General features: G+C 41.2%; 1 protein-coding gene across 7 annotated transcripts in view; it reads left to right on the plus strand.

Moving 5' to 3' along the window:
* AMBRA1 (autophagy and beclin 1 regulator 1) overlaps positions 1 to 26363 on the plus strand; it is a 124888-nt gene that overhangs the window by 70373 nt on the left and 28152 nt on the right. For all 7 annotated transcript variants that reach the window (XM_042864516.1, XM_042864542.1, XM_042864550.1 and 4 more), the window contains 3 exons: positions 5398 to 5508; positions 13111 to 13299; positions 13754 to 13908. In XM_042864516.1, coding sequence (XP_042720450.1) covers positions 5398 to 5508; positions 13111 to 13299; positions 13754 to 13908 — 455 coding nt within the window. The remainder of the gene's footprint in view (positions 1 to 5397; positions 5509 to 13110; positions 13300 to 13753; positions 13909 to 26363) is intronic.

Raw genomic sequence — 26363 nt, forward strand, 5'->3', positions numbered from 1 at the left:
GGTAACTTACTTGTCAGCCATGAGAGGGTAGTGCTTTTCCTCATCTGAGAAGTTTTATGTGAATATTGCTGGCTAAGCTCTTGCTGGTCCTGGAATCTCACCATTCTCTTTTATAGTTGGTTTTCCATTTTCCCAGGGAATCATGATGGCATGAGTAGGGACACATCTGTGGGGTGAACAAGAGGAGAGAAGCAGGAATTCTCTTTCCTGAGGAGAAAATTATCTGCTTAATTGGTGAAGTGCAAACAATTCAGACAAGAGGAAAATGTGTCTGAAAAGGACCTTCACCTCTTCTAGTTTCCCTGAGGGACAGCTAGATCCCACCATCAAAAGCAGATGCTTCCCTTATGCATTTCTGTTTCAGTTGTTACATGTCAGACAGAGGGATGTCTCTAATATCAGGATGTTGAGGAGCCAGCAAGAGTGTACTGGGGATATGGAGGCTTTGGGCAGGACATTTGTTCATTTATTGTTTGTATTCTTGCAAATAAACTCGTTCATTTTTGAGGTCTAAAACTTGTAGCAGGAATATTCCCTTTTGCATGTCATGTTTGCATTATTCACGATGTGAATGAAGCCCTTGGGCACTTGTCTGAGCTCCTATTAGGGTATTCATCTTTGCTACCTCAACCTGCTTAAATTCCCATCTCTGATAAGGCTGTGGAATTGGGCATGCTAAGTGTTGCCCCTGTTAAAAGGATATTTTGCAATAGGAATGAACATGAATGGGGAATTGCATTTCTTCTTATTTTGTACATCTGGGGTAAGGGAAAAACAATAGCCTTTTGAAGGGTTCAGCTTTCAGAGAGCATAGACCTCTCTGGGGCTTTCTCAGTTCACATCATTGAACTACACTTCGTAATGTTCTTGTGCATCCATTCATATAATTTTGTCTACTTGCTATTTAAAACATGCTGGGAAATTGAAAAAAATGGTCTCTTCAAATGGCTGCCTCCCAAAATGAATCCTTGAAAATACCAGGTTGCTATGTGTACTGTTTCTACAGTGTTAGCCCAGTTAAAGATAGATAGCTCTGCCACTTTGAAGGTGGTGTCTTTGTGGTCGTCTGGAATACAATATTCAATACGGTGTTCAGGATTGCATGTTTTTATTGTACCCAAAGCCAGGCTGCCCTGTGGAATACTTCAGTGTTGGAGATGTGCAAGAAGCTGTCACAGCCCCAATTAATTGACTAGGACATGGTGATCAGTGGTAACGTTTCATCTGGCTTCAAATGGTTTCTAAATTGGTTGAGAGAATCTGATGTATTCTTGCAACAAAGAGCTTTGTTCTTGGTTTATCAAATAGACTGGTCCTGTGTTTCAGGCTTATTGGAGACTGGGCAGTAGAAAACCTAGGATTTGTGTAAACAAAACTCACCATCTGTGATAGATCCCTTCTGCAAGCCTTGAATAATCTCAGTATCATTAGCTACAGTTACAAATGGGCACACAAAGAGGTAATTACTTTTTGAAGGTACTCATGCTTAAAGATACAAGTACTGATCTAGGGGGAATTTCATACCAGGGTCTAATCACTTTCTCAAATTGAGTCACAAATTAGCTCAGGGACTTTTCCAACTTCCTCAAAGGCATGTGCCTTATCTTTAAGCATCTTAATAAATTTTGCTTGACTGTGAAGGAATCTGCCAGACAATAAAAACTTGAGGAAATAATCTATTCGGGGGGGGGGGGGAGGGCAGAAGAAAAAAAAAAAAAGAGGTTAAACTCCAGTTTCTGTTCATTTTATGGCAGAGAAATTTTCATCACCTGTAGATGGTCTGCATTCTTGAAACCGAAGTCTGTGTAGCTTGAATATTAGCTCATCCGCTGAGGGTCTGATATGGCAGTAGTCTCCAAGTGTCCTGCTCTTCACCACTTCAGAAATACCTTGCAAAGTGATTTTGCAGCCCTTTTTCCCCTTTCAGTCTAAACTCTGACATGAGCTGGTATGGCTTGATTCATAAATGAGCAATAGCTGACTGACAAAGGTTCGTTTCTCCACCTGGCAAGATGACTTGGACCCTCTGAGAGGATTGAGACTGATGGATAAATAACTGGTACGTGTAGGTGGCCTATAAGAAAAGGTGGTGTTTTTTCTTTTTCCTAAGCCTTTGTTAAGACTTTTTTCCCCCACTCTTTAAACTCTTCTGTCATGTGCTGAGTGGGGGTGGGTGGAGATCAGGGCGGTGGGGAGAGAAGGGGGGCTGCTGAAAGCATTTATCTTCATTTCTGCTATCATCCAGTGTTTATTATGCCGTGATAGACATACGCAGGAAAGCTGCCAATCAAACCTACATTCACTGCATTTCAATTGGCCTTCACTTTGGATTTCAGCATTTTGAAATCTACATCTCCTCTGCAGAAAAAGGTCGTTCTGTTCATGGCAATGACAAGCCCGAGACCCTCGGGTACCCATTGCAATCATTTATGATTCCATCAAACAATACAAGATCCAGGGATCAGGACAGACTGTCAAGTGCTTGGTGAGAGCTGTTGCCCGTGTGAGCTGATCTGCTGCCACCCAGATTTAAGTAGCTGAACTGTGGGTTTTGCCTCAAGTTACACTAGGATGCGAGAGACATCAGTGCTTTCTTATGCTCTTACTCAGGCTGAAACCCAGTTGAGGTGAAGCAGCTGAGAAGAGTCCTTGAGCTGCACAGTAAACACAAGTTCTATAACACCGATGGTTTAACATCCCTGTTAATTTTTTTTCCTATGTTCTCAAGTCTGTCCTACCAACCAACAGAGAAATCAAACACAAAAGGTTAGGACAGTGTAGCTGAGTACTGAGGATTATTTTCTTTCCTAAATTAAATGTCTCAAATGTTTTAATGCCTTTAATTGTCTCTACTGTAGGACAGTGCATGCATGCATGTGGGAGGCTTCTGGCAGGGTTTGTGAAACCATAGAAATGTTATTCCCTGTTGTTGTATGTAACTAGATATAACTTGATAATTATGGTTTTCAAATACACGATTAGTGTAAGTGGAATTAATTACTTACTAAAAACAGGTAGATCATGGAACTGCCATTAGTGTAAGGCCCTCTTGTTTGGGTTCTTTGAGAAATTGATCGAATCTTTCTGAACATACACTTTTTACTCTGGGGACCTTGTTCCCTCAAGATCCTCTTTTTGCTAAAGACATTTGTTACCTGCAGCACTGGCATCACTTGGTGGCTTTTGCTGACTCTGGGATTTGTGCATGGTTGTCGTGTAGACAGAGAGGAGCTGCTGCTTTCCTCTAGTAGTTGTGTAGAATGTAAATACCTTAGGCAAAGCAAGGAGATGGAAGGTTGAACTGAGCACCATAACTCACCTGAAGGTTCCAAGGAGAAGGAAATCAGGACCAGAATATCTACGGGGAAAAAAAAAATCAAAAAGATTTGCCAGCAGCTCTTTTGATGGTGCTTGTAGCTGTAGATGCAACAGTAGCATGAGCCAGATGAATTTGCTGTTTGTGGAGCACTGTGTGATGTTGCTAGGCTTTTGTGATGCAGAGGGAGTGTGAGATTGGTCTGCTAGCATATGTTATTCTCCATTTTACATGCTATTGGCTATTCCCACAGAGTTTGTTGTCATCGCAAAACAGGTGATGACCTTGTGATGCTGTTCTGTAACAAGAAGAGAAATATTCTGGAATTAGGTACCCTGAATAGCGCTGTTGTGGCTTGTCTTCACAGAGCTTTTCCTGGCCTGACCCAGTCTGTTGAGGCAGTTGTTACCAGTTGGTGATGCTAGGTACAGTTTTAGTGCAGCAGGTTCTACTGCTCAGAATTTGCATAGAACTAGTTTTTCTGTTCTCCCTCTGGTGGTTGGAAGCAATGCAACAAGAGGTGCCCTTGTGTACCAGCCACGAGCTTGTAACAAGGAGACTTTTGAAGACAAAGGAACACAAAATTTAATTGTCCTTCTTCCACTTCTGGTTGCAAAATGTAATTTCATTAATGCATTGTCTGCTTTTCCCAGCACCTGTCTTTTGTTTAGAGGAGCCTTTTGTTTTGTGGGATATGGAGAACAAGGGTTTGGGCACATGTGAGAGCAAAAATCCTTGCTTCTTCCCTCCCAGCAATATGTGAGCATCTGATGGGCAGAAAAAGAGGCTGAGCTGACCAGGTGTTATTCTTCCACCAGTGCTGCTGTGGCAACAGTCCTGAGCTAGTCTTTGTGGGAGAGTGAAGCCTCTGTATGCTTCCCATCAGACGGTGGAAGTGCCTCAATCCAGTCTGATGAGCCCCTGGAGGCTGTGCTTTTCCTCATGTGTACATGAGGGTGATCTTGTTTTGTTCCCCTTTATCCGGTTCTCATAGCTTGAGCGTCTCTGAGTTCTAGGATGTGTTTGTAGTATGGGGGCTACATGCAATTGAAGGTCTTAGAGAGTAGAAATAGCAAAAGATTTTTGACTGTAGTACCATAATGGGAGAACTGTTTCCTTTTTCTACTTGTTGCCATAAGGATTGCATTTAATGCCTCTGAGCTTCTTTTACATGTATGCCTACTTAAGTTGCCAGCGGCAGTTCTTTTCTGCCTGGAGAATTAGGTTCTTTATGCTAGTTACTGAAATATTATGCTTGGCTTTGTGCTTTAGGCTGTTGCCCAAATCCTAGGATGGCTAGCAAGGGGCTGGATCCAGTGCAGGGTAGGTTGGCAGGGCAGTAAAGGAAGGAAAACTCTGAGGCCAGCTCTGAGGTCCACCTTACCAGGCAGAACTAACTCATGTTCCGCCTATGTAAGTACAAGTAATATACAGATTTTCTGTGTTTTCTCTGTATATATGTATTACCAAAGCCCACAGCACGCATTTGTGGTATTCTTCTGTCTCAGAGACTCCAAAAAGGAATACCTGCTTCAGGGGCGTAGGATTGGGTTCTATAGTGGGCTCTAATTTCACTGTCATTTCAGATAGAGTTGCTAATATTTTTGTTATAATCCTTACTGTGTGACATATATTGTAGGCAGCCTGAATCCTTCTATGTGAAGTTTAGTGATAGCGAGGAATATGTCTGTAAATGTGTGTGATTTGACAGGGCAACATTATTACCTTCATAGCTGTACTAGAAAATTTGGTGTCTACGAAAATACATCTTCACTAGCACTGAATTGTACTTGGACCGAATGAATCTGATTAAGATTCCTACCTTGTGGACCTGTGCAAATATTATTGCTTATCAACCTTCTTTTCTTTCAGGAATATGTTCCAGGGAGGTTCTTTCTTATTAATTTCCTGTTTTCTGTCTCTAGTGTAGGAGACGTTGCCACTTCTGTAAATAAGGCTTATTTAAGAATCTTGAACTTTGTGTTTGATTTTAGAAAGCTCTTTGTTTTGTCACTCCAGCTTTTTTTCTGGATGATCTTTTGGAGATCAAATTGGTAATTATTTTCCTCCCTTTCACGTAGGTGCTGTGATTGGAGATGGACAGTCAGCTGTGGCCAGCAACATTGCTAACACAACCTACCGGCTCCAGTGGTGGGACTTCACAAAGTTTGACCTGCCAGAAATCAGCAATGGTAAGCTAGAAAGGACACCAGTGCTGTCTTTTAAGTCCAGATGGAGCTACCATAAGCACTGTGATCTTTGGAAGGTAGCTATGTGCTGCAGGGCTTTACTTGATTGCCTTGTTGCAGTGGGAACAGTAAAATGCTTAGCCTTTTGGGAAAGTTGACAATGACAATGCATTCAAAGCTGTTGCTGCTCTGTCTAGCTTGTGTATTCTTGCTGTCAGCAAATCCTTGTGTAACTGGGGCTGTATGTGAGTAATCTCATGAGAATATATAATCCTTGTTCTAAAAAAAAAAAAAAAGAAAATCTGTATCCAATCCCCTTCATTCTTTTACCAACAAGTTTATAGAGGGATAACTGGTATACTATCTTTATACTTTTGCATTAGAAGCTACTAATAAACTGGGACTGCATTACTGTGGCTTAAAGAGCTGCAGTGTGTTTTGATAATCAGAATAATCCTGGTCTGTTGCTTACCACAGTGTTGCAAGATGAGGGAAGTAGATGTAGCTTCTAGCCATTTGCCAAAGCAGTGATTTGTCCCATATTTCATGTGGAAGCCACTTGTAGGTCAAGAATAAGCAGCACTACTGGTTTGTGGCTTTTGATTTATTGTTTTGTTGTGGGGTTTTGTTTGTTTGTTTTTTCCTTCTTATTCCATTTATTGAATTAGACCCTAGTTTTACATGCATTCTGAGCTGGCATAAGCTAGCTCTTGCATTGGAAGAGACTTTGTTACACAGATGAAAGAATATTGATGCTTGTGATCAGCTGATCAAGGAATGACTTTTTGGTGTATTAGAACTAATTTGGCTAGAAGGCTATTTTTAGTTTGCAATGGAATCCTGATATAGGTTGCTGCACAGCTGCTGGAATGTTTGTGGCAGCCTGATATGAAGATAGAAGATAGGAATGTTTGTGCAGCGATTTTTAACTTGGTCCATCTCTGTGCATATTTTAAAGTTAACTACTTGACTTCTTTTCAGAGGGAACAGGGATTCTGTTTGCAGAAAGTAGCCAGGAAAAGGCCAGCTGTAACCCATCCTGTTAAAGAAGCAATCTCTTACTGTGTCATTCATACAGACAAGATATCTGGTGCCTGTCTCAATCTTTCTACATGTTTTTATGGAATGTTGTGGTGTGGCATTTATAGCCTGGTGAGAAATTAAAGCCCTGCTTTTAGATGGTGATGCTTGATGCTGTAAAGGCGAAAAGTGCTTAGTATTTTGTCTGAGAAGCATTCTGTCATGGGAAGGAGGAGGCAGTGTTATCTTGGAAGTAGAATATTTCACTGAGCTCAAATGTGCCAGTGCTATCACATGTCCTGTTAAGTTTCAAACTTTGTAGTAATAGTGTAAGGGTTTAGGCCAAGGATCAATGTACAAGGTGAAGTTTTGCCATGTGGTGGCAACACTTTCCATGATCCATTCTGAAATGAAGAGGAAGACAAGAGAAGAAAGCATCTTGCTACTGACTCAGATTCTTGGAGACTCCTCTGCAATCTTGTGAAGCATTTGAAGAGTGCTGCAGCTGCTAATAGCTTTTCTGGCCTCATCTAACTGTTCAGGAGCAGGCTGCTGTTTTTTTGAAGGGGAAAAAAAAAATGACAAGATGTTTGTAATTTACAGAGTTCTGTAGAAAATAAAGACCAACTGCTACTTAAGGCATCAATATTTATCTTCTCCCTCTCCTCTACCAAAATGCTCCCATTTTGAAATCACTTCCAATTAGCTGGATATCGGGCTAAGGTTTCTTCTGTCATCGTGCCTTTCTTGCAGGTCTTTCTGAATCCACACTTTGTGCTTTGTAGTACTGAAAACTGTAGAATTATTTGAGTTGGAAGGGACCTTTGAAGGCCATCTGATCCAAACCTCCTGGAGTGAACAGGGACACCTACAACAAGATCAGGGTGCTCAGAGGTCCGTCCAGCTTGAGCTTCAATGTCACCAGGGATGGGGCATCTACCCCCTGCCTTTTCAGTGTCTCACCAACCTTACTGTAAAAAAAAAACCCATTCCTCATATCCAATTTAAATCTCTTCTCTTACAGTTTGAAACCATTTCCCCTTGTCCTATCGTGGCAGACTCTGCTGAAGTATCTGTCCCCTTCTTTCTTACAGCCCCCCTCTATGTACTGAAAGGCTGCTATCAGGTCTCTCCGGAGCTTTCTCTTCTCTAGGTTGTACTTCTCTTGACTTATTACCATTTGAAAATGCTTGGTTTTACTCTGCTTCTTTGTTCTTACATGCTCAGCCTAAGTCTGGCTTTTCTAAATTTATTAGTTGTATCTCCCTTTGCCACAGTCAAGTAGGGATGTATGAACGTGGAACAGCTGGATTAATCCTAACACAGCCATTTACCATGCTTCTAGAGGCATAGAAAAAAAGAAGCTGCAAGTTTGCCAAACCAGACAGATGTTAATGTAGCCTAGGGCTACTAATCCTTCCCTTCATAATCTGATGGTAGTGCTGCTGCTGATCTATGTTTTTAAATGCCAGGCCATTTTATATAGTAAGCATATTTCTTCAAAGAAGCTTTATCTCAATGGTCTGCTTGTTCCATTTAGTAAAATGTTGGTACAAGTGCACAAGTTAATCAAGATACTGCAAAGCTAAGTGTGTAACAGTGCAGTGGTATACTTGAAGTATTTTCAGGACTATCTGTGACCTTGGGTACAAACAGTTTTCCAAGTAAAGCATTTGACCTCAATAGCTCCTTTTTTACATCATTTTCTGTAAATCAGAGATGATCCTATGTGAGAGTCTGCTTACAGAGAGGGTGCTGTTGCACTTCCTGGGACAGACTCGAGCCACAAGTGGTTTGGGAGTTAAGGCAGATGAAATGATGCAGCTGAAATTTGAGATTGCCTGCCAACTCCACTTCCCATCAGAGAAACGGCTCCGTGGCTGACCTCCATCTCAGAGCAGCTCTTCTTCCTGTTATAATTAAACAAAAAGAAGGTAGTTTGGAAATAGGATGTTTTTCACTGAAATGTGAAGTGACAGCAGTGTGCATAGTGCAGCCCTGCGATCTCAGCACCCTCAGAGGCCTGGCCTGACCTTTGGCCATGCACAAGCCCCAGCACTGGAGCAGGGACCACGCTGATGCCAAACCCAGCAAGTGCACACAGGGCCTTGAAAGGCTGAGCAACCTGGGTCTGTTCAGCCTTGAGAGAAGATGCCTGAGAAGGAATCTGATCAATGGCTGTAAATATCTAAGATGCAGGAGGCAAAGGGACGAGGCCACACTCTTCAGCGTGCAGTAAGGGTGACAGAGCACTGTAACAGGCTGCCCAGAGAGGTTGTGGAGTCTCCTTCTATGGAGAAATTCAAGATCTGCCTGGACGTCCACATTTGCAACCTGATCTATGGAGCCTGCTTTGGAAGGGGGGGTTGGGCTCAATGTTCTCTGGAGGCCCCTTCCAGCCCCTACAATTCTGTGGTGACACTGATGGTCCTGGGGAAATGACTCTGGAGGGACCTGGGGGATTTCAGCCTCCAGCCTATCGTTCTCTGTCAATTACAAAACAAAAAGATGCCTTCTCTCCTTTCACCAGTTCTGTTTTTAATAATGCCAAAATGAACACAACCCAGCCTTCTGCTATAACTGTTGATTATATCAGCATTGGGCTGGGGAATTTGGTAGCAGAGGCAAAGGTATCTCTGGCCACTTAGTTAATATTCTTGTGCTAGGTGCTGCTGCTGTCACTACCACAGATGCTTAAAATTGCTCACAGCTAGTAAGTCAGTATTGAATTGGTGACCACTGTAGAATACTACCTTTCCATGGGTAAAATATCTGAAGGTTTTGTCTGTTGTTTTTGTTTTTTGAATATAGTTTCTCTCACGCTACTTTTTAATTGTTACTTCCATTTCATGGAATCATAGAATCATTAAGGTGAAGATCATCAAGTCCAACCATCAGCATATCCCTACCATGCACACATGCAGTGCCACATCCACATGTTTCTTGAACATCTCCAGGGACAGTGACTCCACCATCTGCCTGGGCAACTGTTCCAATACCTCATTACTCTTTCTGAGAAGAAATTTTTCCCAGTATGCAACCTGAAATTCTAACCACTGTGTCTGAACTGATCTAGTTCTTCCATAATTAGTCATAAGTCAGGAGTTTGTCTTCAGTTGTAACACTGATGGGTCTTGGGAAGGTGATTTGGTCACTACTTACTGATTCATGGTTTGATGTAAAACAACTTAAAAGAAGGAAAAAAGCTGTGAAGAAAGCATCATCTTTAGGGGTGATAAGAAGAGGATGGAAGCCTGTTCCCAACACTGTATCCTGGGTAATCTTTGGCAAACAGTGCTGTTCTGCTGGCATTTCCAGGCGTTCTCTAGCTTCACGTGGGATTATGCTGTAGGTGTGAGCACTCCATGTTGGCACAAGAGCTTGATTAATTTGTTCTCTGATGTTTCTTTTGATCTATTCTGTCAGCTCTGTGGCTGCATTAACAACAAAAGAAAACAAGAGATGAAAGGGCAGCCTTGTTGCAAATGGTTTTCCAAAAATAGCATTTTTTTCCCCTAAAGTCTTCTATTTTGACTTCATTTTAACAGATGGAACCTCAGCTCAAAGAAATCAAATAGTCAAATGCATCCTAAGTCATCTCCCTGACTTAGGAATCTCTTAGATGCTGTTCCTTGAGGTTTTTCTGCTGACGCAGTAGGTGCCTTTGGTCCTGGGTGTCTGTGCCGCCTGAGTCCTTCATCCTTTGCAAGTTATGGAAGAGCAAAGAACTGTGATGCCAACATGAATGAGATCTTGCAAGACTGAAATAAAGGGCACTCTTCTTCTTCCGTGTGACTTGCATCTGTGATATTTTAGTTCCAGGCAAACTTTGAGGGGGAAAGATAGTTCACTTCTGGCAGAGGAGCTCACAATCTGTTTTTCTAAGAGCCCTTCAGCATATGCATTAAACCTTAAAAAGAACAAGACACACAGTCATGTCGGACATTGTTGTGAAGAGCTCACCAAAAGACTCTGTTCAGTGTGCTGTACTGAAGGAGTAAAGGAAGGAAAGAAGAAAACAAAACAAAACAAAAAAGGGTAGAATATAAGTGAACCTGTGCTGTATGATAAATAGACCGTTGGGGAATTAATATTTTCAGGTTGCAGCAGATTAGAGTAGAACTCCAGAGAGACAAGTGAGAAAAGACTCTCTTAACCACTGTCTAGTTCCCTGCAAGCACATCCTGTATTTCCTCTTATTCTATCTTAAAGTTAGTTAAATTCTTTATCCCTTTTACTTTTGTTGAAAAACTTTATAGAATCTTCCAATTCAGATTTTAAAAGAAATAAATCTGATTTCTAAACTTAATGGTTGCTTTTACCCACTTACTCTCACCTGTCAGTGTTTGTTTTGAAGAGAATTATAACTAATGTTCTCTGGCACTTATGTTTTTGGAACTTTTTTGTAAATACAATCCTATTTCCTCTCTCTCTTTTTTTTTTTTTTTTTTTTTTTTAAAGCCATAAAATAAATGCCACATTTTCCCCAGTTATCTTTTAACTATTTGCTGGACTTGGTACCATTTAGGGCTTAATCTTTCTTGAGCATGGCTGACTAAAACTGTGCTCAGTGTTCTGCACTTGCTCTCAGCAGAAGCTGACTATGGTAGCTCTGACATTTCCATGGTGAGCGTGCTCCCCAGTGCACCTCAGCATTGCCATCTCTTCCACTGTCATGCCAAGTGGGTGCTAGTCATTGCTATGATCACCAGAGTTGATCCTGTTTCCAACTGATGAGCTGCTAGGTAGAGCAGAATTTGAAAACATTATCACACTCCAGAATTCTCACATTTCACTTCTTTTATGCTTCTGTATAATTCAGTTTTCCATTTGTGAGCTAATCGTGCTCTGTTAATGAAGTTAACCAACTTTGTCAAAGAATTCATCAACCAGCTGCACTCCTTGTGTCTAGCTGATTGAAAAAGATAATAAATAGGATAGGTTTTGAAATGAGTTGCTGAAGAACTCTGCAGGAATCCTCCCAATTTGATGAAAACTACACCGGCGCAGTGAACTGTCATGTATCCTGCAGCTGGTTCATTGCATATATTACTGTAGTTCTTGTGTTGATGCCCATCTTCTCTTGTGATAACAGAGTATTTCAGTAAAGCCTGAAGGGGGAGAATTGGAAGGCACATTCTAATTCTGCATTTTTGAAATGAGGTAGTGTAGTTCTTTATCTTTATTCTGTGCTCTTTCTCTTCAACTAGCTTTAGACTGATCACTCAGGAATTTTGGGCTGTCTGTTTTTTGAAGGGCCATGTGTATTTTTGGTTATTTCAGCACTGGCAGTGACTACATTATTTACCTTTTCTGTTCAGCACCTTTCTGTTTATATTAGGCTGAAAATTACTGTTTTTAGCAGCTTTGAAACTGGAAAAAAAAAAAAAAAAGGCTGAGGAAATTTAGAGTACAGGTGTAGGTGGCTTAGTACAGAATGTAATTAAATAGCCCGTTTCTTATCCTCGTATGTTTTTTCATTGAAATTTCTTAAATGGAGCAGTAGAATATGATACTCAACCATGCAGGAAAGCAGTTCCAAAAAGGAATGTCTTCAAGACCAGAAAAAAATAAAGATTAAGTTCAGCAAACACTTTCAATCAGCAGTGCTGGAAAGGGGGGGTCACTCCTGGCTCACTCCCCATCATGACTTTGTTTCCTGCTGCCGCAAGTGTCAGTTTCAGCTCCTTATCTCCTGCAATAATTATATTGGTTCCAGTCAAAAAACTGAAGTGCTTTTTGGTTAAGCTGAGGGAGTGAATATCGTAATCTGTTGGTGAAGAGATGATGGCAAAAGCCATGGAACTTTGTTACCCTAGGAATGGTAGAGGTGTGTGGTAAGATTCAGTCGCCCAAAAACCATATAAGCTGCGAATGCAAGGCATGGAAGGGAAGGGTCTGTATGAGGTCACTCAGCAGCTCACTGGCAGAGATTAAAGTAAAACTTCAGTTTTCTGAGGTGCTGTTCATTACCTTGTCTGTTTAACAGCTGCTTCACTGATTGCACAAGTATCTCATACTGGAGTAATTAAATGGTGGACTGGCTAGAGAAGTCTCTTTCCTATCTTGTTTCCTTTAGCCAAGATTGGTGTAAAAACAGCCATCAGAAAGGAATGTCTGTATGGGGAGGAATTTTTCATTTACCTTCTGTTTACTGGCAATAAGGAAAGTTGAAACTTAGGGTTTCCGTATGAAAATGGGAAATGAATTAAGGTGTGCTGTTTCTAATGTTACCACTGCTGGAGTATGTCAAAGAGTCACAGTTTGGGACTTGTTTAAACTGTGCTATCCTTTGCAAAGGGTAGTGTTGTACTCAAGAAAGGAGGGATTTGATAAAATGCAGTCATTGCTGTTTCTTGACTGAAGGCTCCAGGTGAGTAGATTTCATTCTCTGGGCTCATTGTGGTGCCTTATCTCTGTTTTGGAGCAAACGTTACATTAATCAGAGTAGCAATATTTCATAAACTTTTGGAGGAAGCTATACGTCTTGAATGCCTCATGCAGTTAGTGTCCTACATCAGGTTTGAATCTTACTTTATTCTGCTGAGCTTGAATGTTTTGATCACTGTTCCTTTCTTTCTTCAGCGTCCGTGAACGTGCTTGTTCAAAACTGCAAGATTTACAACGATGCTAGCTGTGATATATCTGCAGATGGGCAGCTACTGGCAGCCTTCATTCCCAGCAGCCAGCGAGGCTTTCCCGATGAAGGAATATTGGCTGTGTATTCTCTGGCACCCCATAACTTGGGCGAGATGCTTTACACAAAACGATTTGGTAAGATGCAGCAAGAAGTCAGGGTGGGTGGGGATGTAAGAAGTTACCTCAGAACTCAGCCTTCAGTGAGAAACACAATGGTCTGAATGTCAATGCCTGTCTACTGTAGTAACAGGAAATACAATATTGGCTGCCCCACTAGCCACAGACATAGCATTGCTGGGGGAAGTTTGTGATATGTCTGGATATTTAAGGTGCTGGTAGTGGGTAGTTGCTGCAAGACAATTTTTTATTTGAAGAACTTCGTTGTCTTAGAGAGAGGATACTTGCAGCAGTGTCTTTACAAAATCTATACTCATGCAGGTCTCCTTGTTCTTCTCTGCCTCTTACAAGAATGAGCTTTGTATGCTTTACATTATTGGAATGCTAGAATGCTAGAAGAAGAAACTGTGGGAAAGATATGTCGGGAGGGATGTCAACCTTTGAGTGAAGTAACTACTGTTCTGTTTTATAGGGCCTAATGCCATTTCTGTGAGTCTGTCTCCAATGGGCAGATATGTAATGGTGGGACTGGCTTCCCGACGTATCCTATTGCACCCTTCCACAGAACACATGGTTGCTCAAGTCTTCAGGTTGCAACAGCCCCATGGTGGAGAAACCTCTATGAGGGTGAGTATGTGTGTATTCTGTTTCTGTGAATTTTTGTCAGTGATACCATGCTGCTTTGGCTCTAGCCTGCTAGTTAGTTGTTGGTTTATGACAGCAAAATGGTAACATGCTCCAGGCTCACTGAATAATAAACATGTGTAGGGATTTATCACAGAGGTATGCAAACATGACAGGAGAATATAAATCTAACAGAATTTTAAAACCTTACTATGGTTTCAAATATGATGACAAACAAATATTCAGTGTCATATATTTGTAAGTCTAGATATCACTCAGAGTACTTAGTAGGTGTTTTCTATTTTGGGGGGTTACTATGCATCTATCTTGATCTATCTTGTGGCACTGCAGTTGGCTTTACTGTGAGGGAGTTTTTTTGGCTGAGGTTTCAAGATTATTTCCTAACATTCTTAAAAGGGACTTAACTTCTAGGAGTGACTGCCAGTGGTTTCATATTAGATTTGCTTACCATGAGGCTGACCTTGTTTTTGCCAAATAGGGTGTTCATGGCTAATTATTAATGAGCTTTCTATGTATATGTAGGCCAGCTTTGGAAATGGAATTTCTTTTCTGTACTTCTGCTTTGTTGCTGAGCTGTGACCCACCCTGACTATTCAGAATGTGCATAAAACTGCCTTTATTCAAACAGACACAGAGTTAAGAGACCGTGTACAGCCTGCCTTGTTCATCAGCAGAGAAAGACAGCTGCTCAGTAATAGTTTAGGATGGTAAAAGCCATGTGCAATTGAAGAAGCAGAACTAGGTAGTTTCTGAAGCTGAAATTTGGATTCGGTGTTTTTTTTTTTTTTTTGCCATGTATTCAGGCATCTTGCAGGAGATAAAGAACAACTATTCAAGCCTTTCCATTTTTGGGGAGTAACATGATTATAGTGGAATTGCTTCCACAAACAGCTTTTCCCTCTCTTTTTAAAGGTCCTTCTGATTATTTTTCTTTTGGCAGAGCCATCATAATGTACAGGAATTAGACTGGACCATTTGACTAGTGGCCTGGTGCTGGGGAGAGAATTTACCTCTGGCCCAGATTGCTAGATTCAACTTCATGCTCTGTAGTTACTGTCTGGGCTGCTCATTATTCAGGGAGGGTCATATCAGCTACATTTTTACATGAGCTGATTTATCAGTCAGTGTTAAAATTCATCTTTATCTTCATCACCTGCTCCACATCATGAGGCAAAGTAAGACTGGTAATGAAGATATTCTTTAGTGAACCAAGTCAGCACGTCTTCAGCCCTGATTCTGAGCTACCATTCTGGTAAATGCCTCTTATGGTAAGAGACAGATTAAAGATCATTTGTGAAAACAGCCCAATTTGGCTAGCAGGTATGGTTGGTAAAAGCTGTGTGGATATGACAGGATTACTAATTACGTGGATTCAGTATCCTGCTAGAGCCTTCTAGTTTGCCCTGGTACTGATTCATTCATTTTCATTCAGTCGTTTTCAGATCCTAAGTTTTCAGTACCAGATAAGGGAGTGTCACCTCCCGTAGTCTTTGTACTGTATCATAGTAAGTTAGGAAAAGGAAGTCCTATTAACTAAAATCATGTCTCTTTGCATGAAAAGCTATGGTAAGATTAATGCCTCTCATCCATTCTTTACATTTTCTCTAAGCTCCAGTTGCTGCAGCTTGTAGCCATTCTTTTTGGACACACATTCTGTAACTAACAAAATCAGTAAGCTTTGGTCTGAATCTTCCATTCCAATATCTTTCATTTATTTTTTTCATGTCCATTTTGCACATACTTTCTTTCCCCAGAGTCTGTAATATTCTTTAAATGCTTGTATCCTTGCTCTTAGTCATCACTTAGCGAAGTAACGCTTTGTATTCCCTTAATCTTTTCTTGTATTTCAGTCTCCTAGCTTTAGGTTTTTAAATCCTAAATTCTCTCCAGAATAGCCATTTTTTTCCCTCATTCTGGTATTGAATTGCATAATTGTAGTGGACCTCTGGAGATCATCTAGTCCAACTCCCTGCTAAAGAAGGCTTGCTAGAATAGGTTACATAGGACTGCATCCAGTCTGGTTTTGAATATCTCCAGAAGAGAAGACTCCACAGTCTCTCTGAGCAGCTTGTTCCAGTGGTCTGTGAACCTCAAAGTAAAGTTTTTCATCATTTTCAGATGGAACTTCCTGTGTTCCAGTTTGTGCTGATTGCCCCTTGTTCTGTCACTGGGCACTATTGAAAAGGGCCTGGCCCCATCCATTCCTGCCTAGTAGATATTTGTAAACATTGGTAAGGTCTCCCCTCAATCTTCTCCAGAACTGAACACAGACGTGGCTTCACAAAACAGAGTAGAGGGGGAGAATCTTCTCTCTTCATCTGCTGATCACGATCTTTTTTATGCACTTCAGATGCCATGGGCCTTCTAGGCCACATGGACACACTGCTGGCTCATGGTCACCATGTTGCCCATCAGGACATTCAGATCCTTCTCTGTAGAGCTCCTTTCCAGCAAGTCATCCCCATACCTGTTCTGGTGGATATGGTTATTTCTCCCAGGTGTAGGACTAAACACTTGCCATTGTTGAACCTCATAAGATTCTTCTCTTTCCTACATATGTAATGTGATGAATGTATGTAATGTGATACACAGTCTTGCCAAAACTCCATAGAGGATGTTTTTTCAGCTTTTTTTTTTTTTTTCCCCTTTGGAATATGGAACTTTACTTATATATTAATTTACTTACGTTTTTTTTATAGTACCTTGACAATTTTGTACAATTTTTCTCACTCTTGCATTGCATCACTGCACCCCTGTCTTTTTCATCTGCTGTAGTTCTGGATTATTTTTCTCCAGATGGTGTGCATGTATTCTAAAGGTTGCTTTTTTCATCTCTCTTGCACTTATATTTTTAGCTTCCAAAAGCTTTCCCCCCACATTCTCAAATCTATCCAGTCTAGCAGGATTTGTTAACTAATTTGCTGCTTTTCCCCTTTCCTGCACCATGATTAAAGACATTTAAAATGTCTCGTTTCTGACTGCTTTGGTCTTTCAGCTTTCTGCCTATGTGACAGGGTCACAACTAGACCAATTTAAATTAATTTGGTTGAAGAGCCTTCCTGTCAGATGACGTTGGCTATAGTTTCAGCATTCTGGTGTGTCGTTGGTTGTCTTTGTGCAGTCTGCAGGACCAAGCTTGAAAAACATAAGACTGTTAATCTTGTAAATGTTATTCCTTCATCTAGTTGTAGAAATTAGTAAATCAACTACTGGCGCCAGAAGAACTGTCACTTCTTCTGTCTTGAGTTTTGCAATAGCTCCATAAGTTTGTAATGCTTTTTAGGACATGCAAAATAAAAATAGAAGTTTAAGTAGGAAACTTTATTCATAGCTCACCATCTTTACAGTGACTGCTGCATTCATATTCAGTTGAGTAAAAACCTGTTTGCAGCTTGGCCAGCATGCAGTAGAAAGAGGTATAGGAAAAAAGGCACTGGTGGAACTGTATTCTTCTATCTCTAATGTGCACATTAGAGAGAATCGGAAAGCATCCTCTCTGCTTCTGCTTCTGTGCCAACAGTTTGTAATACAAAGCAATTGCTGTTCAACTTCTTAATTAAAAAGAAGTCATATCCATGTTCTGAAGCAGTTCTTTGTGGACGTTTTAATTGTGCATTCCTTGCAGAACTCCCCAGAGAGAAATTCAAGAGAAATGCTGTATCAGATAGTATGCAAATTCTTAAAAGGTGTCTCAGGATTATTCCTTCCTTCCTGACACCATTTGACTACCTGTCAATGCATTGAGAGAGCAAGGCTTGGCAGTGTGGCTCCTAAGTTGTTGTGAAAGCTTGGCAACCTGCTGAGAAGTGACATACAGTGATTACTTCTGTTTCCTTTCTCCGCATCCCTAAGTAGTAAGGGTAATGCAAGTTTCCATTCCTCAGATAGTTTTCCTTGTCTTCCTGTTGCAATAGAAGTTTTGAAGATGCAGTTAATTAGCCCTGGTATGTGTAATAGCACTTAGAAATATCCTGGCTGGTGGTGTAATTTGCAGAGCTGAAGGGAAATGTCCTGGATAGTATCATGGAGCATCTTGATAGTCTGTATGTATCTTGCTTCTGTTCAAGAGAGATTGGGTAGAGCTAAATAGGTCAGAATCATGATTTTACTTACGAATTGTGCTTAGAAAGGGAGTAAAAGTGGTGAATTCTCATCTGCTGTGATAGCATCATGAGCTAGAGATCCATGCTCTTCCTGCTTATTCCTTTAAAATTTAATCTGCTTAGCATTTCAGATGGAAACCTGCCTTTCCTTCAGAGCAGGTTTCTTTTTCATATTGAGATTTAAAAAGCCTGCTAGTAGTACTGACTTCTAACAAGAGTGTTATGCATAAACCTTGTTTTGTTTTTCTCTTTTTTTGACAACTAACAAACATATCTGATATCTGCCTGTAGCTGCTTTTAGCAGATCTCTAGCTTGGGGTAGTGTGGAAGCAATGATGCTGGGAATTGTCCTGATACAGATGAATTTCAGAGATGGGACGTTTGGAGAAAGAACACAGAAGTTTGCAGCCTATTTTGAAACTGTAGTTGGAGGTGATCTGAATAAGAAGAATCTGCTTTCAAGCTGCTTGGTCCTGTGTTCTCTGTTACTCCAGGAATGCATGGAAGCTAAAGAATATAGAATAATGTGAACTTAGAAAGTTGGAAACTTAGAATAGCGAGGATCATAATGCTCTGGGTCTGTTACCTATGGATAAGAAGGCCAAAAGATACTTTTTTTTCTGGCATTCAGAAATTCTGATGTCCTCGCTTTTCTTAATTTTTTGTTTTTATTTTATCCTAACTAACTGAAATCACAAAAATGTAATTACTATAATTCAAATTAAAATAAAGCTCAGAAAGGAATTTTTAAACTGAGGAAACGAAGATGATTGAAAACTTGATTGACGCAAAGCTAAAAAACTAATCGTGTAATTTGTGAGGAGTGAGATGACAACCAATTCCTGTTTCAGGTACTGCCTCGTGATTTGAATGTAAAAGGAAAACCCAGACTTAGCTCTTGGAAAATTGAGAGACCCAAAATTAACTCCTGACAAGGTGACTGGCAGTGGCAAAGATCCTGTTGAAGTGGTTGGTCTGTGGTCTGGACAGAAGGGGCTGTGCGTGCACTTTGTTGTAAACAAGAGAATTCCAAATACTGCAGGAAGAAAAGCCTAAAGCAGAAAGGCACACCTAGTTTCAGCACAGAGACAAGCTTTCTCTCAGAGTATTAAATCTTGACTAGGAGAATGCACAGAACATGTGAGAAGATGTCAAATTGTATTGCATACTCTGAGCTGTGCGCAAATGTCAACAGAATGTATTTAGTATGGGCAGCAAAGGGAATGGCATTGCCACACCCCATTGACTTACTTGGATGCACTGTGAGTGCTCCTGCAGCTGGAAGTGAAGGCTCTTCAAGCCTGATAGCAAATGGCTGTGAACATTTGCTTCGCTGAGAAACAAGTTATTGAGTGTTCTGACAAAACTATAACGTAAAAAGAAAACTGATGGGAATGTGTGGAGATGGTTTGCCATAACAAGTCAGCTCCATCAGAAGAATTCAGGTAAACTGACATGTGTCTGAAAACAAGAACAATTTGAAAAAAAAAAAAAAAAAGTACCAACTTCATGTTATGGTACTGAATGAACATGCTCGTAGGTATGGTCTCTCGTGTCTTCATTTGAGAGAGATTTTGATATCTGCAAGTGGACAGAGGGAGCTCTTGACTATTCTGAATAGAGCAGAGTGTAGTATTTCCAATTCCCACCCTAAGAAATTTTCTGCTGCTGGCAGAAATTGAAGCAGGTAGATGCTTCTTTCACAGTCAAAAGTCCAAGCCAAGTCACTGACTGAATGTATTTCTTGGTACTAGAAGGAGGATGTGGGGGCAGAACCCTGTTCTTATTGATACGGGAAATCTCTCCTTTTGATCCAGAGAGGAGCATATTATAGACTTGTTACGACCAAATGGTTGGTTATGCTCTGTCAACCAGTAGATTCTAGTTAATTTTATAAAACAGGGCATCCGAAACTCATGTTGGGAAGCACTGTTTATGTAGGGTGCTGCAGATAAGAACTGGGTTCACTATTAGAAAATACTATGCTACACTGGCGTTGCAGATGGCATGAAAAACTTAATAGATTTGCATGTTTGAGTACAAATGGATAAATAAGTGTGTTGGAAAGAGGTAGTGAAATTGTTATCTTGACTGGTTTCAGCCATGTCTGCACAAAGGCTGCTGAGGCACAACTTAAACTGTAAAAACTTGACCTTCAGAAAATACTGTGTTAATATCTCATGCAATGGTTAAACATGTGAGCAGTATTGGTTGTAACAAATTAGTGTGAAGGAAAGCGGCATCAGTTCTGTATGGGCTTACTTCGTGGGATACAGTAGTAAGAGCCAAGACTTTTTGTTTAACGTGGGGGCCAGAATTAGGAGAGTTGAGCTCCAGCAGTTTGGGTAAAATCGTGAGCCCGTTTGCCCTGCAGTAGCTACTGTTTGCTTCAGTGCAGTTGGGGACATAGTTATAAACTAGGTAGGAATAATTATGGCAAAGATGGTTCCACTTCTGGGATGATTTAGATTCGGTCATCTTACCAAAGTCACCCTGAGGAAGAGGAGCTTTGGTAAATACTAGGTTTGTGTTCAAGTCACCACAGTCTGGGAAGACCTGTGTAATTTCATGAAGATTTGTCAGTACCTCTTCATACCATTTTTCTTGAATTAAATTTAAGCTAGCTCTTTTCTCCAGTAGTTATTCCTTCCAGACGTGTAGGCAGCTGGATGACAGCCTCTTATCACCCAGATGAGGGTGCACATAGCTCTGTCATCAACATATTGTTGACACTTGATCTTGTATGCCACTCTGTTGAGGCTCAGCAGACAAAGAGTAGGGTGGAATGGCAGCTGTGCGCACATCCTTTGCTCTTGTCATTAGATCTTTAACATATTGTGGATTTTACTGCTACAGTCTCAGTGTGACATTTAGTGGGGAATTCAAAGGCAGTGCTTTTGGACTGCAGTCTGAGATAAAGGCAAAAATAAAGAGGCTTGTCATTCCTTTTCCCATAGAAGTGACCATATTTTTATTAGATCCTTCTAGCACTGACAGCTGCCAGTGATTTTTGCAGGAGACAGCAATAGCTGGGGGCACAGTCCTCTTGCACAGTTCAGTTCACTTTTGTGTCTGCACTGAATATATACATATCTATCTTCTGTCTTGCTAACACCCCCTTTGCCATTCATTTTTTGTCCTTTCGTCTGTTCCAGTCACACACACGCCTGATTGAAAGCACAGTTGTTTTGTTTGGCAGTTTCTTGCTTACTCAGCCCTAGTTTTCGGATCCAGGCTTGAACCAGTCACCAAAAGGACTTTTTGCAGGTATTATCCTGGTTTTGCAGCCTCTGGGAGACTGGTAGCAAATTAATGAGCTGCTTCACTGCAAGAGTGTTATCTTCATGGTGAGAGCTTTGTTACCTGGAATGATCAGCATCTTTATGTAACCTAGCTCTTGTTAATGTTCAGTTATTTAAAAACTACTTAGTAGTCGGACTGCAGACTTGTGAGATAAAGTACTAGGTGATATAATGCCAAGAGCTTGCCTAAAGACAGGAAGGGCTAAAGAGAAGCCTGAGGAGAGGAGTGCTGTAACTAAACCTCTCCTGATCAGCACTAAGTTATGTGACCAAGTATGGTCAGGAAGAACCAACAATGCTTTATATTTGTGCAAAGTTTCTTGGTTAATCTGCAGACACTTCAGATGCTGTCTCGCTTTAGGAAATAGATCAAGTCTCCTCAGTTAAGGTTTCAATGGTTGCTGAAAATAAAGGATTAGCTCTCAGTTAATTCACCATGGCTCAGAAAGCAAGGGAAGGATTTTCAGCACTGGCAGCAGATGCAGAAAAAGGCAGAAAGAGGTTTGTTGTATCAGAAAAGAATGAAGAAGAATTTCATGTATGATCTTATTGCATCTGGGGTAGATAAATGGAGTTGAAAGAAATTTTATTTGTGCTGAGCATTAGATGATAAGATCCATTTGAGGATAAGACTGACAAGTCGAAAAAGATAAGTGCATTATTTTTGCTTCTTCCATTTTAACGGAGAAGATCTAATGGAAGGACGTGTCTGTTGTTGGCAGGAATTAGCTTTGGGGGAGGGGATGAGTGCAGCACGAGCTAACCTGTTTAATAAGAGGAAACTTAGAGCAGAAGAGCAATTTTTTTTCCTCTCCGATCATTGGAAATGCATGCATTTTTATTTACATCTGCAAATAGGTACAGAAAGGAGACTCCTTCCAGAAGGGAGATTTGCTTCATTACAAAACATAGATTGATGTACATTGTCTTATAAATTAATCTATCAATCCATCAGTCAATTATTCCAAAGAGTATTTGTTTTACTTTGCCTTCAAGGCCCTCTGCTTTAGACAAGCTCAATTCTTTAGACAAGCTGCAGAGGTCTGTAGGCTTTGTGGCAGTGCATAGTGTAAGCCTCAATTTCTGCAGCTTTCTTGAAATTCATAAATAGAAAGTGGAGTAAAGAATGATAATCTAAGCAAAAAAGGGAGAGTGTTATTTATTAAGGTGGTCAAGTTAGGATGTCTGTTTCTTGTTATATTCCTGGACCTTACAAAAAACCAAAGAGCCGTTTAAAGTAATTGGCAGCATTATAGAAGTCAGTGATACAGGTGGCTTCCTGGCAGCAAAACAGAGGACATACAGTGCTTTTAGTAGAGCAGTAGATGCTTTACAGCAGTTTCTAATCCAGTATGCTAATGTCAGATGTGAATACAATGACTTAAAAAAATGTATCAGGTGAGATCTTTCAGTGGCAATACCCTCCTGGGGTGAGTAAGGCAAAAAGCTGTCTTCAATTGATTTGTTACTATTCAGTCTCAGTAGTGTGATTAAAGTTAAAAAAGGCGAGATTATAAACTTCTGAAACTTCAAGGTCAGATTGTAGAGCCGAAGATGAAGGGTAGATGGGGAAATGCAGCGTGCATGAAGCCCTCGTACTGCTTTTGTTTTCATTCTGCTTGTGCCTTCATCTTGTCGCTGCACCTCATCTGCTCTGCAAATCGCAAGTGCAGTTTGCAGTTTTTTTACAAGCTGCTACTACTACTGTTTGAAGGCCCTTTGTATGTAGTCTTTGTGTTCAGCTGTAATTTCAGTGAATGTAATTGCAGTGTTGTGAATTAATTGTGCTTTTAAGATTGCATCTTACTATATGGCTCATGTAGATTAGTTTATTAAAGTGTATTGCCTAACAAGGTATCTGTTCAGGCTAAAGCTCTAGCATAGCTGCAGCTACACTGAAAAGCTGTGCTGTCCCCACGGTTACTGTGTGGTATAAACTGTACCCATACAAAGAGTACTCTGTTGATCTGCACTGTATGTGCATAGATATTTAGTTGTACTGTCAACACCTGTCTCCTGTGCCTGCACAGGTCTAATGTTTCTCCTCATAACCCTCTTTTCTGAACCTCTTTTCTCTGCAGCCCAAGTCAGGGTGTCTGTGAGGCTTTGGATTTTGCCAGTCCCCTGGTAAGAGTGGCTGCTGCCCAGGAAGCAGAGTATGACAGCTGTACGATGTGGAAGAATGCAAGAGCCAGGAACAGAGCAGCACGGGGTGGTCAGGGTCTCACATCTCTGTGCCTGCCATCAGCCTCAAGTTAGAGGTGTGGTCAGAGCTCTCATTCTTCCCTGGGCGCTATGTGTTAAATCTACTTGCCCTTTTGGCCTGTGTCCTTTGATGATGTCCTTTGAGCTGGTATTGTTCTCAGGGAAGAGACAGCCCCATGCAGGATGGTGCTTGTTTTGCAGCTTGATGTTCAGGTTGATGCTTTTGGTGCACTCGCCATCTTTGTGTTCAGATTTCCCTCTGTACCTTAGTTCCTAGTATTCTGTTCTTACTTGTGCCTCCCTGCCCAGTTCCTATTTAATACTTCTTGTGCCCTTCAGCCCTGTTTAGATTAGCACACTAGATGTTTCTCTTCCTGTGTGTTTTCACAGCTTGCCTCTGGTGACAGCACCGACTCAGTTGAAAATTAATAATTAAATTTTAGCCTAGTGCCTGATAAACCAACCTCATCTGCTCCAGCCCTTCCTCTCCTTTTACCTGTCAGGATGGAGCTTCACGGATGACAAGATTTCACCACGTAAACAAGTGAACAGCTGCACCCCCTCCCCACTCACTCTTTATCAAGGCTGATCTAGCAGCCCAATTTACTGCCTGGGCTAAGCAAAGGTAATAGCTTGAAATTTATTGGCATCTTGAAAGGAGATGCATCTAGTTGAGAGCAGAAATGTCTCTATTGAATTTAAAAAGATAAACGCAAGAGTTCCTGCTGAGTTTCCCTGCCCACTTGTGCCAACTTTCTCTTCTCCTCGAGCTTCAAAACATGTTTTTTCCTTCTCGGATGCCAGCAAGAAGGGAAAGATAGGTTGCACTCTGCTGAAGAAGTAGTCATCAGTACTCCCCTGCTTTCTTTTGCTGCGAGCAAAGAACTGGCTGTGCAAGCAGCATGGTGCCTGCAGCTTGCCCAGTCCTGGTGCTACTCAGCCCAGGTGAGTTTTGCAGCACTGCTGCCAACTTTCATCAGCACAGGCTTGGGGCAGCCTGCTGCTTTGACTGACAGGATCCTGGTCCAGCTTTTTATTGTTGGCAGATCTCATAAATAGAAGTAGAAGGTGGACTTTGAAGAGTGTTATTAAATGGCAGCAACTTCTCTGAGGTGGAACAAGAAGGAAAGAGTGAAGCACAAGGTCTGTAACTAACGATAGGGCTTTGAAGAGGAGAAGCTTGCAGCAAAAAACATTCCTGCTCCTTCAGGGCAGGTACAAATTAACAGTCTAGCTCTGTGCATGTGTATTGTGCCCAAGGCTCCCTTCTTTCCACTCAAGTCAGCAGCTTGATGCTGAAGGAAAGATCATTGGGGAGGGTTCCTTGAAGCTGTTGATTGTCATGCAGCCTCTCTGGCTCTCTGCCATAAGTAAATATTTAGTTTAATACCTGAGTGATTGTAACAGGTGCCACAGTGCTGATGTGCCAGCAGTCACAAGTTGGAGGGAGGACAACAGTGGTAGACTTCAGGCGGCTTTTGTGCTCTGCATGAAGCAGTCTTGCTGAATGCTTTGGGGGGCTGTTTGTTTGGTGTTTTTTTTTCCTTTTTCTCTTGCCTTACAGCCCTTCTTTCTTTGAGCCATCTTTCTCCCCACGTGAATTCAGTGTTACTCCTAGATTAGTCATAGAAGTTAAGGGAGGGTAGAAAAGGCACACCAAAGAGGAAAGCAGCTGCTTCTGGAGCAGTCTTTGAAAGCAAAAATGCGCAGGCATAAATGACCCAAGCAAACCTTTCCTTATACTTCCATGGTTATGGGCATGTAGAATGGTAGCATTTTCTCAGTGAGTATTCCTTTCCCTTTGTATTGCTGTTGCCTTCTGTGTGGAAGCTTAGCTACCTCAGACAGCGTGGTATTCCTAGAGGAAGACTTCTCTCCTTGCCAGCATCCCTTGCACTTAGAGGAGAGATGAAGTTCCTTTGGAATCTCCTTGAAGTGCATAGAGATCACTGGAAGCCTAGTTTTTTACAAATATAGGCAATGGTCAAGAAGCTATTATGTGTAATGTAGCCTGGGTTGTGTGGGTACTAAAGGAAAGGAGCAGGAGCTTTCTTGCCTGCTGACATGATATTTATACTGCTGCCAAGAAGAGAGCAGCTTGCCAAACTGATGATGCTTGTTTGGGTTCGAGCTTCCATAGGGATGCTCTGAAATGCCTGGTGGGGCAACTCCTGAAGCTCCCAGTCCTCAGACTTCACAGTGTTTACTGTTAGAGAAACATATCATTCAAAACCTTGTTTCAGAACAGCATCTGAAAACAAATGAAATGCAGCTGCCAACTTAATAAAATGCTGAGTGGCCACATCTAATGTTGTGGCTCTGTAATATTGGATTAGTAGTACAGCAGTACCATGGGAGAGTTTGCCATTGGCTATGGTGAATTGCCCGGAAGCTTGATGTGACTGCTGACAGTGATTATAGGCTGATAGTGTGATTCATTCACCATGTTTGGTCAAAATTAAAATGCTAACCTGTTAAATATAACCTCTGTAGAGACTGTGGTATGGTGTGGTGGGTGCCTTAAAGATCAGAGGATATTTACAACAGTGGCTCCTGAACCCTTGCACATCAGGTGTTACATGTGGCCCACAATTAGTTTGTGGACCAGCCCTAAAGAAAGGGAAGTGGAGAATTATCAACTTTTTGCATCTTTGCTAGCTGTAAGAGTGTTTGAGGATTGACAGTAGTCTCTTGATGTAGAAGCTAGAGAATTGTGTCAGTTTGAGATTCCAGTAATAACTTGGAATGTTGTTCCTGGAATTTGAGACCTAAAAAGCATGGACTTGAAGTTCCTTTTGGGACCCTTGTCAGGGTATTCTGTGATTAT

The sequence above is a fragment of the Lagopus leucura genome, unplaced genomic scaffold (genome assembly GCF_019238085.1).
Source record: "Lagopus leucura isolate 7727_CA_CO unplaced genomic scaffold, USGS_WTPT01 Super-Scaffold_1, whole genome shotgun sequence".
Lineage (NCBI taxonomy): Eukaryota > Metazoa > Chordata > Aves > Galliformes > Phasianidae > Lagopus > Lagopus leucura.